We start from the raw sequence: 12,971 nt of genomic DNA, 5'->3' as shown, positions 1-12,971 counted from the left end.
CACAGCAAACAGGCCGTCGGGGGCCTCCTGGGGGCTGGGCCAGGCTGGGCCAGGGGCAGCCGGAGTACCTGCAGCTAGGATGCAGCAGGAGGAGCCCTTGTCCGATGACGCCTGCGGCGGGGGGGGGGGGGGGGGGGTTGAGGCTGGTGATTCAGAGGCTTATGCTTTCCACTTCAACTTTAGGTAAGTGTGGTTGGTTGGTTTGTGTTTAAAGCAAGTGAGCTCTCTTCTCAAGTCCAGTCTGATGCAGAATCTCACAAAGCAGCATTGAGCCGTATTTATTAGAGTGTGAGTGGACGTGCGCCCGTGTGTGTGGAGAGGCGCAATGCTGGGACCACGAGCTGGGGCTGAATCAGGCTCCCACCCCTTAGGGATGCTAGTAATTAATACCTATCCTGAGTGGCCTCATGAGGATTCGATAAACTCGCCCCAGCAGCGTGCTCAGGAACAGTGCCTGGCCCCCGGGGCCGGCTTCACCGGTGTGTGGCCCGTGTAATCACACAGGTCCCTGCCCTTTGTTTACTGCTCTGTGGGGGTCATTTGAAACCGGGGCCCCATGATTTTATTGTGCGCTGGTTCCTGCGTGTCGTATGGCCAGTCCCACCAGCGGCACAGGGTCTGTGTCCAGTAGATGCTTGGCGATTTGCCGTTGTTTTGAAAACCCAAGATCATGATGTTTCGGGATCTTGGGGTCAGAGGGCTTGTAATCGGAGGGGACAGGTTTCCAGGCCTGGGCACGTTTGGAGCTGGGGACAGGGGCCCAGAGTCGTAGGGTGTGGGTGTGAGGCTAAGTCCCCGCCGCCCCCCGCCAGCCACCTGTGGGCCTGGGGTGGCTCACCGTGGCTGGAGCTTTGGTCGGGGCCATCTTCCCAGCCAGGTGGGCCTGCATAGCGCCCAGCTTCTCCTTCTCCAGCACCAGCTGTGGGGACGGGGCACAAAGTGAGGCCTCAGCTTGGCCTTTCTCTGCCACATCCTGGCTCAGGCTGTGGTCCTTCCTGGGAGCGCCCTACCCCCTCCCTTCCTTTATGCCAGCCCCCATCCTGGGGGAGCTTGGCTCCTGGCACAGGGTGGACATAAGGCTCGCCCATCATCCCCCAACCACCCCTCTCCTACGTCACCTGCTGTTCCAGAGACTGCACCACCTCCCTCTGGAGGAGACATTGTGCCCTGCCCTTCTCGTCTAGGAGATGGTCCGCCTGGCAGTGCCTGGGTAGGGGGAGATTCCATGTGGGTGACCACGGCGGGTCTGGCCTCCTGGCTCAACACTCCGAGTGAGGAGAGCCAGACCCTTTGGGAGGTCTCTCCTCAGAGGCTCAGCCTCCCTCCCCTCTGTCTACCTCAAGTCTCCCTCTTACACCCGCTGTTCCTTCAACACACGCTACTTGGCATCTCCTGGTGCCAGGCCTGAGCTCGCCACTGGAGCCTGGCCAGGGTGCTGGAGACGATGTTGGAAGGCTGGCGAGCTGAGAGGTGGGGTGAGGTAGGCGAGGGCAGGAGAGGCACTCCAGGTGGAGGGGACAGTCTGTGTAAAGTCATGGTCATGAAGAGGACAGGGTGCAGAGTTGCCACCGATAGTTGGGTATGGTTGGAGAAGGGTTGTGTGTGTGTGTGTGCGCGCGCGCGTGCACGCGCGTGCGGTGGGACCGAGGGGAGGCAGCAAGAGCCACTGTGACAATTGGGGACTGTGGGTATCAATAAAATCAGGCTGGTGTGTTGGCAGGAGGGGTAGGGTAGCAGGGCAAAGCAGTTCGGAGTGTGGATTCTGGAGCCTGGCTGCCTGGATTCAAATCCCAGCTCTGTGACTTAGGAACTGGATGGTCTTGATCAAGACACTTGACTTTTTATGGCCTCAGTTTCTGTATCTGTAAAATGGAGGTAGGTACTAGTATACACCTCTCTTATGATGCCCCATTACACGGATGGGAAAACCAAGGCCCAGAGAAGCTAAGTAACTTGCCCAAGATCACACAGCCAGTGATAGGACCGGGATTTGAACCTACGGTCTTAGCCTTAGCCTTTTGCCTACTGGGATGAGGCCTGAGCTGGGACCTGTACCACAGGCCTCCTCCCACACACTGGGGACCCTCCTGGACTGGACTGGGCCTGGGTCACTCACTTGAGGAAATCCTCTGGCTCCTCGAAGACCTTCTCACAACCGGGCCACTTGCAGACACCATTTGCCAGCAGCGAGTAGGAGCCCTGGGGCACGGTCGAAAGGGCGCTAGGGGGACAGAGGGTGTAAGGGGAGGCAACGGCAGGGCAAGGGTCCTTCCCAGCCTGATCCACTGACCTGTCTTTCCTGGGTGTGCCGGGGCTTGGGAAGGTGCAGAGTAAGGCTGGCTCCCTGGACACCCACTCCAGGCTGGTCACGTTGATCCCTGCAGGTAGGGACAGGGCACCTTTGGGGACCGTGGGCTGGGCCCTCAAGCTCAGCCCACAGAGACTCTCCTTTTGAGCTTCCCACCCTCCTGAGCCTCGAAGGCCCTGACTCCCAGGCGGCTCTGTCGGCCCTAACATCCAAGGCTTCTGGGGGAGCAGGTCAAAGACTGCCATTTGCAAGCGCTGACATTTTGACTGCAAAGACCCGCGGCTCTGAGATTTTTGCCATTCATTCTGCACCTTCAAGGTTCTGAGCCTGACATTTTTTGGAGGCTGGAGTTTCCCAGATGGTAAGACCCGATGCGTCTGACCTCCTGAGGGCCGCCATTCAGCAGCCTACGTGGCTCCCACTCAAGCACTGGGGGGCTCGGGGTTCTGTAGAGCTGTGGGGCGGGGTGTTACCAGGCGGCAGGCCGGGCCGGGCCTTGAGGGAGAAGACGCTGGCGGCAGCAGTGGGTGGCGGCAGGCTGATCATAGCTGGGCTGTCCAGTGGGCGTACCTGCAGCACCGGGGTCCGAGCGTGGGTATTCACCGCTGAGAGCTGGGGGCACACGGGGGCTGTGGGTCCGCCTGTTCCCCCACCCCCCTGCCCAGTTCTCCCACCTGCTCCCGCCGCCCTGCCCATTCCGGGTCAGTACCTGGTGCATGAAGTGCGGCCTGTCCTGGAGGAGTGCCTGCAAGTGGGGTGAGGGGCCCAGCCGTGCCCCGGAGGGTGCCACCATGACTAGGGGCACTGTGGGCAGCTGGCAGGGGGGGAGAGAGAAGGCAGGCGGGTGAGATGGCATCCTGATCCTCACTGTTCTACATGTCTAGTTCATACACTTCTCACCACAAACCCACACGGTAGGTACTCTGATCATCCCGGTTTTACATATGGGGAAACTGAGGCTCGGGGAGAGCGAATGACTCTTTCAAGATCAAACAGCTAATAAGTGGCAGAGCTGGCCTCAACCGTGTCACCTCCCCTCTTTGGGCACTAGCCCTCTCCCCTGTCACACGGGGATGGGGACACACGGCCACGCCTGTGGGACTGTGATAGGAGCTCCTCTCCTGGGGCCGGGATTGGGAGGCCAGGGAGAGCCTCGAATCTCTTGAGACCTGCTAACTGGGGACTTTCTTGGCCCTGCGACATCTGCATAAGTCACAGACTTGCCTGGGACCCAGAAAACCACTTCCTGTGCCCCAGCTGGGCCCCCCGCCCCGTGCCACAGTAAAGGTCGGCACCTGTAGGCCCAGGTACCCCGCCCTGCCTGCCCCATCCTGGGCCCTGGGCCTCACCTGCAGCTGCGATGGTGGCATGGGGTTCAAAGAGGAGGAGGTGGGGGCATGGGCCCCGCCTCGGAGGTCCCGGCCCTGGAAAGTTGCCCCCGGGCCCTTGGCCCCAAGCAGGTCTGAAGCCTTGGGTGCAGCCCTCCAGCTGGGCGAGGCTCCCGGGGATGGGCCAAGCGCCAAGGAAGGGGCCGAGGGCTTGGTTGGCCTGGGGTTGGGCATTGGGTCCTTGTCCAAGGGCAGGCTGTGGGGACATAGGGGGAAGGAGTTACACGTGTGCCCAGCGGGGGTGTGAACTGCTCAACCACCTGAACCATGTGGACCCCCCCCACTCTGGTCAGAGCAGGCATCGGTGGGGGCCTGTCCCCAAGGGCTCCACGGCTGGACCCCAGCTCCGATCAGGTGTACGTGTGGCACACACGCACGCATCCATCGGTGTCAGGAACATAGGTGTGCACGTGTTTCTGCACACGTCCCGTGTGCAGACGTGCCCGGGTCCAGCACTCAGCCTGCCCGTGCGTGCTGGCAGAGCCCTGGTGGGGATGTGTCCTCCATGAGGGAGGTGGGGGATTGGGGTCATTTGTGGGGTCTCAGCCACGGGCAGGTCTCAGTTTTTTTTGCCCCCAACCACTTAGGGCTTGTCTCCAAGCCTCAGCCCCCTGGTCCTCCCTGCACTCTGCACAGGCCACAACCTCTGCTGATGCTGCTGGGACTGGTGTCTGACTCTCCTGGTGGCATTATTTTATCCCAGTGACCTGGCATATACAAGGGTGGAGGGAGGCATGGACTCAAGATCCCTCTGGCTGCGGGGAGAGGGACAGAGTCCAGGAAGGCGACAGCAGGGGTACTGGCGAGGAGGCTGCTGTGACAGTCCAGGCAAGTGACAACGGTGGCGCAGACCAGGATGGTGCCAGTGGAGATGATGAGAAGTCGGTGGATCCTGAGTGTGCTTTGAAGGTGGAGTCAGGAGGATTTGCTCGCAGCTTGGATGGGGTGGGGGGTGGCGAGAGGGGGAGGGTCAAGGTGACCTCTGGCCCGGTGTTTGCCTGAGCAGTCTGGAAGGACAGAGTGGACATCACCTGAGCTGAAGGGGAGCAAGGTTGGGGGGCGACGATCCAGGTGTGGATGGACATGAAGAGTCTGGCGTTAGACACGCGAGTGGAAATCCTGAGTGGGCAGCAGAGTACGGGAGTCTCTGGAGCTCGGGCAGGGGCAGGGTCTGATCATCTCTGGGCTCCTGCCTTGCACGAAGCTGACATGGCAAGTGTCGGGGAGGAGGGTTGGGCGCTCTTGAGCCAGGGCCCGTGGGAGCATCTTGACTCAGCCCCCGCCAGAGTTTACCCCAAGTCTGCTCTCCAAGCCTGTGCTCATGCTATATGGCCCTGCCTGGAATGTCTGCTCTTCCTCCGTATCCCCTATCCGGGCCCTATCCAGAAAGCCCTCCGTAATGGCTCCAGGCTCCTTCACTGAGCCCCAGAACCGAACACTGCAACAGGCAGGGCTTCCGTTCCTCAGAATCCCAGTCTAAGAGGAAGCCGGAGCTGGAAGGGACTGCCTAGTCCAGCCACCATTTTACTGAAGGGGACACCCAGGTGCAGTGTTCCACAGTCCCACGGCAACCTGAGAGCTCCCTATGTTTCCCCAGAAAGTGTGTGTGTGTGTGTGTGTGTGTGTGTGTGTGACTCCCCACCCCACCCCACAGCACTAGGTCGGGCACACAGCTGCCAAGAGCGGCCCAAACTGGCACAAGGAGGGTTTAGGAGAGCAGTTGCACCTTCCTTTCTTTGCTGTCAGCTCACAGGGCCTGTCAGAGCTCTGGTGCGGAGGGGGGTGGGGGTGAGAATCCAGGTATTAAACTCAGTCTCCCCGGGGAGCGTAGAACATTGCTGTGTGAGAAGCAAGAGCCTGGATCTATGGAGGCTCAGAACTCAGTGACCACGAGGAGGTGAGCAAATGAATGACGGCGGAGATCGGGGGTGAGGCTTCTAGAAGCCAAGGCATGCCAAAGACTGCCAGCAATCCACCAGTAGCTAGGAGGCACGGACAGATCCTCCCTTGTAGCCTCAGAAGGAGCCAGCCCTGCCGACACCTTGATCTCGGACTTCTGGCCTCCAGAACTGTGAGACAATAAATTTCTGCTGTTTGAGCAGCCCCCTCCCCCCCCCCGCCCCCAGCTTGTGGTAATTTGTTACAGAAGCCTGAGTAAACGAATACCGACTTTGGTCTCCGCCACTCTGGCCTGGCCCACACGGCTGGCCCGTGGTCACTTCTGAAGCTGCCGGGACACTTGGCTGGGGCTTATAAGAAATCTCTTCCTCAAGCACATCTGGAATGTCCAGCCTCAGGGAAGCACAGGTACATTCTCAGAAAGGGGACATAGATATGGTCTGTCTGGTGGTGGGGAACCTGGAGGGCCGGGCTGGGCAGCCAGCTTCCTGCACTGTCTGTCGGGGCGTCCCTTTCTGACTGTTTCTCAGAAGCTGCATGGAGGATGTTTCTGGGACACAGAATGTGTTTTCATATCGGGGTCTGCATCTGGGCCCTGTTGTCACGTCCCCAGATTTTCCGCCATTGACGTCATGGCGGCCGGATGCGCTGGGCTTCATCGGCACCAAGGAGAAGCAGATACCCCACCCCACGGGTTTCGTTCCGAGAATTAGCTGGCCCATCCTGCAGCCATCTCGGCCCAGGTGGGAGTGATGTGGGTGCTTGCGGATGTGGTGAGTGACGTCCATCTGGCCACCATGACAAGTCCTGGGCCCTGTAGACTTGGGCCATGGAAAGGCCAAAGGTTTGATGCTTGGGGAGTACCATGCAGATCCTACAGCTACTGGGACCCTGGGGGTCTTCAAATGGTACTATGCCAGAACCTCAGAATCATAGAACATCATTTCTTAGGTTCAAAGGATCCCAGAATCTCAAACCCACTCTGTGGGGTCCATGGGTCCAACTTCACAGAAGGTGAAGGCCAATGTCAATGGTGTCCAAACTCACTGGAACTCCCTGAAGGACAGGCAGCTCACTACCCCACAGGGCCTCTGGCCCACCAGGCTTAGAATTGTAGCAAGACTCCCCTTAGCTTCCCTCCTAAGTTCTGTGACAGCAGGAGGGTCAGAATCATCTCCTCTACTCCCCCCAGCCTGGGGCTGGGCTCTGTCACTAACTAGCTATAACTCCCCGCGGGCTCATATGTAAACTGGGACAGTAATCGTACCTCTTGTCCAAAGTTAATGCACATGAAATGCTTAACAAAATGTCAGTGATGGTAAATGAACACCTACAGGGCCTCAGTCTCCCTGTTTATTCTGGGACAATGTTCCCATACTCACAGCCATTCCACAAGAGATGGGGAGGGAAAGAGGGAGAGGTAGAGGCCAGCATGCCTCTGGCTAGGGCCTTATGGTGGGGAACAGGAAGAGCCTTGGCCAGTAGAGAGCCCGCTGCCAGGCTCTCTGGAGGGGCCCGAGGACAGACGTTCCCAGGACCAGTGCCAATTCTGGGGACACGGTTGAACTCTATCCACTGCATATCGCCCTTCAAGACTGATTGACTTATCCTTCCAGTATCACTACCCTCTGGCCACAAGGCCTTCTGACCCATGGGACCCTGGGACCCCACCCAGACTAGCTCTTGGGAGGTTGGGCCCCACACTGGCCCATGTGGCCACAGAGCCTCCTGCCTGAGTAAGGATCCAAGTTGTAAGAAGGCAGGAGGGGGAATGACAGCAGCTGGTGGTGGGGGGCAGCTCAGGTCCCCCTCCTCCCCTCATGGGTGCTGAGAAGTAAACGGAGGCCCACAGTGGGGGAGAGAGACAGAACTGGGGTCCCGCCAAGAGTCCCATGGTCTGAGCTTGGGTCTCAACTTTGCTACTCCATCCCTGGGAGGCCTTGGGAGAGGCCTTCCGGCCCATCTCCAGGCTTCAGTTTGCTCCTGTGTACACTGGGCAGAGAGAGGCTTGGAGCAGATGAGGGCCAGGGCCCTTCCACTTTGTGTCTAGGTGACCTGTTATGTGTCTGCAGGGCGTCGAGTCGACAACTGCCCCTCCATCCAGGGGACTGGCTGAGAGACAGGGATACATAGAGACAAAGAGACAGAAACAGAGAGAGACAGACAGATAGACACAGGGGAACACAAAGACCCAGAGAACAAGAGATACAGAGAGATGGGAGAAACATGAGGTGGGACAGAGATACACAGAGAGTGAGAGATGCTGAGAGAGAATGAGAGAGAGAGAGAGAATGGAGGGGAGAGGAACTCAAAGGAGCAGAAAGTCCTAGAAGTATACACAAGGAGGGAGAGAGAGGATGAGAGAAACAAAAAGAATAAGAGAACAGCACAGGGAGATGGAGAGAGGGAGAGAGAGTGAGAGATGCCCCAAATAGAGACAGAGATAGAGAGACAGAGGGAAACAGAAAGAGAGCGAGAGAGAGAGAGAGAGAGAGAGAGAGAAAGAGATGGATGCCTCAAACAAGAACAGTTGTTGATCTCTGGCTAGAGGAACTGAGGCTGCGTTAAATAACAAGGAAAAGTGAAGGGCAAGATGCTGAGGGGGGGCCTGTGGTCAGGGAATGTATTGTACTACAAAGCAACTGTCAGCAAAGTGGTATGGCTCAGACACTGAGGAACAGAACAAAACAGAAAGCTCAGTCACAGACCAACGTCTAGAGAGAAGTGAGTTCGTGATGAATGTGGCATTTCAACCTGGGAGACGGTGAAGGATATACTATTTGACAAATGCTTCTGGGAACTTTAAGGGAAAAATAAAGTTAGTGAATGAATAATCAGTCCATTTTCCTACCAGTTCCTCTCTGCCCAGTTTGAAATGTCACCAATCATCATATACCCTGAAACACATTCCAGATCTATTAAAGAGATAAATAAGAATATCCAATAGTGCTCTTGGGTTTCTTGTATGTCAGGCCCTATGCTAAGCACTTAACGTGGTTAGTACATTTAATCCTCACAACAACTCTTTGAGGTAGGTGCTACTGTAATCATCACAGTCCATATGAGGAAATGAAGGTACAGACAAGTCAAACGCCAGGCTAAAAATCACACAGATGGCTTGGGGTGAGGTTGGGTTTGTCCCAGACAGTCTGGCTCCAGTACCCACACTCTTAACCTCCACAGCAAATGGAAAAAATGAAGCCATAGAAGAGACTAGAAGCCAACACAGGTGAACATTTATCTCATTTTCAAGTGGGAAAGGACTTTCTAAGCACAAAACCAGAGACAGTAACCACAGAAGAAAAGAGTAACCCATTTGACTATATAAAAACATCATAGTATCACAAAACTCCATAAACAAATAGAAACAGTGAGTGATGAATTGGGGGAAAATATCTGCTATACATGTATGGCTATTGGAAGGTTAATATCCTTTCTAAATAAAAAGCTGTGACAAATCAATAAGAAAAAACATGATGAACACCCCATTGGGACTAAGGATATGACCAGACAACTTAAGAAAAAATACAAATGATGAATAAATAGTATAAGTAAATCAAAGAATGCAAATGTCAACAACGTGGTAATATTTTTTCTTACCTGGTATGCTGAGGGAGGATTTAAAAATGATAATACCCACCCAGGGTTAGCTTGAGTACAAGAAGCTTATAACAGGACAGCCTTTTGGAAGAACGATATGCAGAGAGGGTCAGACACCTTAAAAATGCACACGCCCCTTGTCCCAGCAACTCCATTTTCAGGAATCCAAGGAAGTAGTCAGGGATGATTATGGGGGAAAGAACTAGAAACAATCCAAATGTCCAGGAATTGGCATTTGGTCGAACCAATCGTGGTTCATACCAGTGTGAGGACAGTCTTGACAGCCATGAAAGATCCTATGTTGAAACAATTTTTAGTGATCTACAAAGACGCTCTTATTAATTGAATAAGGCAGGAAGAAAACCAATAGAGAGAGTGGTTCTAATTTGGTTAAAAAAAAAAAAATACTAACAGCTAACAGTGAGCGCTTGCTAAGCCTGCAGAGATGAGCTCGCCCCAGCCCTGAACAGCCTGCTTGGTTCCTGGACACGGACTCTGGACACACACACACACACACACACACACTCACGCACACATGGTCCCGGGGTAGGACCACACAGTTAAACTACGATTGACGGTGGCACAAAGTGCCTCCCAGGAGGTCCTCTCGTGCCATGCAAGCCCAAGTTCAACTGAGCGCTCAGCCTGACCTGACAGCTCACTATCCTCCTTCGATCGGGGCAAACAGAACTCTGGTAAAATGGAAATGTCCTCATCGACGTTACTCAATCCACTATTATTAGGCACCAATTGTACAAAGCTCTGTGCTGGAAGCTGGTGGGGGGAAGGCTAGACAAGAGAGCAGGAGAGACAGTGGGAGAAAGACGGAGGAAAGGAGATAGAGGGAGCGTGGTGAAGATGGAGGAGACAGAGACAGGGAAGCTGGGCAGAGCCAGAGAAAGGGCGGTGGAGGGTCTGAGTGCCGGGGAAACGGTGGGCGGGGGGGGGGGGGGGCGCAGAGCGACACGAAAGAGGGAGACAGGGCGAGCAGACAGAGAGGGATGGGAGCTATCAAGAGACAAGAGGTGAAGAGGACGGAGGGGTGTAGTTGAAATTTCCAGTTACACCTGGGCAGTTTCAAGTTGTTCCAAGCTCTGAAATTTGTAAAGACTGGCAGTTGGCCTATTTAAAAAAAAAAATCCTGCCCATCTACATAGCAATCAATTTATTTAACGTTGCCTCTGCCCACGCATCGATTAAGCACTTTCCCAGTCTGCCGGCATTTATTATTACTATTATTATTGTAAAAAAAATCTCTTACCTGGCTGAGCCGCAGGAGCTGTGTGTGTCTTGACGGTAACGGAGGGCCCCCGACCCCCCCCTCCCCGGCCCGTGCCTGCCTCACTAACCATCTCCTCCACTGGACCCGCATCTGATGGAGGAGAGCGGGGACACTCACCTTGGTGAAGTGGACTGACAGAAAAGGATCAGCCTGGCTTGTGGGAAACTGTCACATATCAAAAACAACTTTGCTTTTATACCGAGAAGAAAAACCACGGTGTGGAAGCCACAGACCTCTCTCTCTCTCTTCTAATAATCCAATTTTTTTTTTTCGATGAGTGTGTGTGCTGATAATCACGGGGTGGGGGGGGTTCTCATAGTTTTTTCTCTCTCTTGCTCTCTCTCTCTCTCTCTCTCTCGCGTGCTCTGTTTCTCCTCTTCTTGATTATGAGACTTAAACGGAAATTTTGAAATTTTGGGTTTTTTCTTTGCCCTTTACGAGTCATCTGAAAATATGATTTCTTCCTCTTGCCACAGAGGTGAGAGGTATCAATGAGATAACAGGGCTCATGAGAAACCACAGTTTTTTACACAAAAGTGTGTAGAGTTAGAAAAAAAAAAAAAAAACAAGGGAAAAAAAAAAAACTCAAATAAATCACGGAGGTGTCCCAAGCAGGCAGAGATACCACTCTGTGAATGTGATGGGACGGGAAAAAAACCAGGGAAAGAAACTGAATAGGGCTGGGTTTCCAGAGGCTTTGCCCTGCTCCATGCCTATTTCCCCTTAGGTAGAATTGATGGTCATCACTGCTCTTACTGCCCAAGGAGGGGGAGCTCTGCAATCCATCTCCCCACAGAGGGGGGCATGGAAGTTATTTCACAGAGGAAAATGCACAAGTCACAGAATCTAACAGTCTGAGAATTACTGCCTCCCAGAATCCACTTAGCATCACTGAGTGAGGAGAGGGAGAAAAGTCTCGCCTCATAACATCGTAGGGCCTGAGAGCTCTAACCTGGAGGGTACCCTACAGGGAAGGTCCTGATGAGGCCCCCGGTGTTAATGCATCCGTCCTCACGAAGCCCAGAGGCCCCTTAGGGCCCCGACCCTCTCCTAGTCAGGGACACCATGACCTGATGCTTCTGAGGCCCTCAGCCTTTGCGATTTTCTACTTTGAAAAATCCCAGTTTCCAAGGTTTTCAGATGCCATATATCCATCATCATCCCCATAGCTGACATTTATCTCCAATTTTCCACAAGCCAGACACCGTGCTGGACGATTCTCCCAAGTGATCACATTCAATCCTCACCACAGCCCTTTGCGGTCCATCTTGTCATCATGGCCGTTATACAGATGGGGAAAACAGAGGCGCGAAGTAGTCGAGTGACTTGCCCAAGATGACAGAGCTGGCAAGTGGGGGCTCTGCCTTCTTTGGTGCTGGGCGGGCTTAAAAACCCCCAGGTTTCCTTGGGCCAAACAGTCTTGGGTCTTAAATTCTAGGCTGCAGTGACAGGGAAGTTCTGAGATTTGGAGATTCCTCTGGGGGCTTGAAGCTTGTGAGGTTTTATGGTTGTCCAAGAATTGGTGCTGCATTTCCATACTTGAGCAGTAGCCCCCTTTAACCAGTGGTCAGCAGGGGAGACCGGGCCCCAGGGGCTTCTCCTGAGAGGTCATGGCTGCCGCTCCCAGCCCCCGGCTCCTCAGCGCCCTGCATGGCCCAGGGTTCTGTCATCCAACGTCTACTCCAAGCCCTCTGCAAGACTGGCTTCAGGCCTGGGGGAGAGAAATTGGAAACCGCTTTTTATTCACATGGTACCAACCTAGTGGCCAAGACCCACCCCTTTGCCCCTTCACCTTCCCCGCTCCCCCCCACCCACTTCCCAAGCCCTGAAAAAAAGGAGAGCCTCTTTCCTTAACTCTGACTCACCTTTCTGGAAAAGCCCAGAGGGGGCCTGATAGTCTGGCTTTGTGAAGATAAGAAAAAAAAAAAAAAAAAAAAGGTGAATAGAAAAAAAAAAAAAGACCTAAAAAAAAAATCAGCCAACAACAATTAAAAAAAAAAAAAAAAAAACCCAACCCTCCCTACCATTAGTTCAAAACAAAACTTTCACTGGTTGAGGTTTCTGAGTTGGTGGGACATGTCTGAGACCCAAAGACGGCCTGTGTGCACTGGGCAGCCAGAGGAGGCACCAAAGTGGGATGAGGTCCTCAGGTTGGAGGCTTGCAAGGGGCTTAACAGGTGTGGCATGTGGTTGGGAGCAAGTGGGTGTGAGGCGCTTGTTCATCAGGAGTTTTGGGGAGCTACCTTTAGGATGTTCCCAAGGCTAACGTTCCCTTGCTCTGCATGGACTTGGGTCTGAACCTTCCTTATACTTCCTGTAGAACTATAAACTAGGCCAGTTCTAGAGGCTGAAGCCTCATTCCTTGCCCCAGGACCTGTCCCCTTTCGAGAGAGGGGGCTGGTTTTCTTTTATAGGGTCAGAGGTGTGTGCTGGATCCTCTTTATACCCTCCCTAGACAATCTCTCCCTTACCATCATTTGCTCCAGGAGAGGAG

At 54.3% G+C, this 12,971-nt stretch overlaps 1 protein-coding gene across 1 annotated transcript in view; it reads right to left on the bottom strand.

Moving 5' to 3' along the window:
* The window catches only part of FOXP3 (forkhead box P3), a 19,931-nt gene that overhangs the window by 3,854 nt on the left and 3,106 nt on the right, over nucleotides 1–12,971 (bottom strand). The window contains exons 2-10 of the mRNA XM_081807955.1: nucleotides 11,725–12,188; nucleotides 3,658–3,892; nucleotides 3,018–3,122; nucleotides 2,782–2,920; nucleotides 2,291–2,378; nucleotides 2,117–2,221; nucleotides 1,119–1,206; nucleotides 839–919; nucleotides 4–111 (exon numbers count right to left, since the gene is read on the bottom strand). Of these exons, the coding sequence (XP_081664081.1) occupies nucleotides 4–111; nucleotides 839–919; nucleotides 1,119–1,206; nucleotides 2,117–2,221; nucleotides 2,291–2,378; nucleotides 2,782–2,920; nucleotides 3,018–3,122; nucleotides 3,658–3,892; nucleotides 11,725–12,014 (1,239 nt within the window). The 5' untranslated portion in view covers nucleotides 12,015–12,188. The remainder of the gene's footprint in view (nucleotides 1–3; nucleotides 112–838; nucleotides 920–1,118; nucleotides 1,207–2,116; nucleotides 2,222–2,290; nucleotides 2,379–2,781; nucleotides 2,921–3,017; nucleotides 3,123–3,657; nucleotides 3,893–11,724; nucleotides 12,189–12,971) is intronic.

This window comes from Leptonychotes weddellii, chromosome X (assembly GCF_054177405.1).
Source record: "Leptonychotes weddellii isolate Sample4059 chromosome X, ASM5417740v2, whole genome shotgun sequence".
Lineage (NCBI taxonomy): Eukaryota > Metazoa > Chordata > Mammalia > Carnivora > Phocidae > Leptonychotes > Leptonychotes weddellii.
Note: the sequence above shows the minus strand (reverse complement) of the source record. Positions and strands in the feature narration are given on the sequence as shown.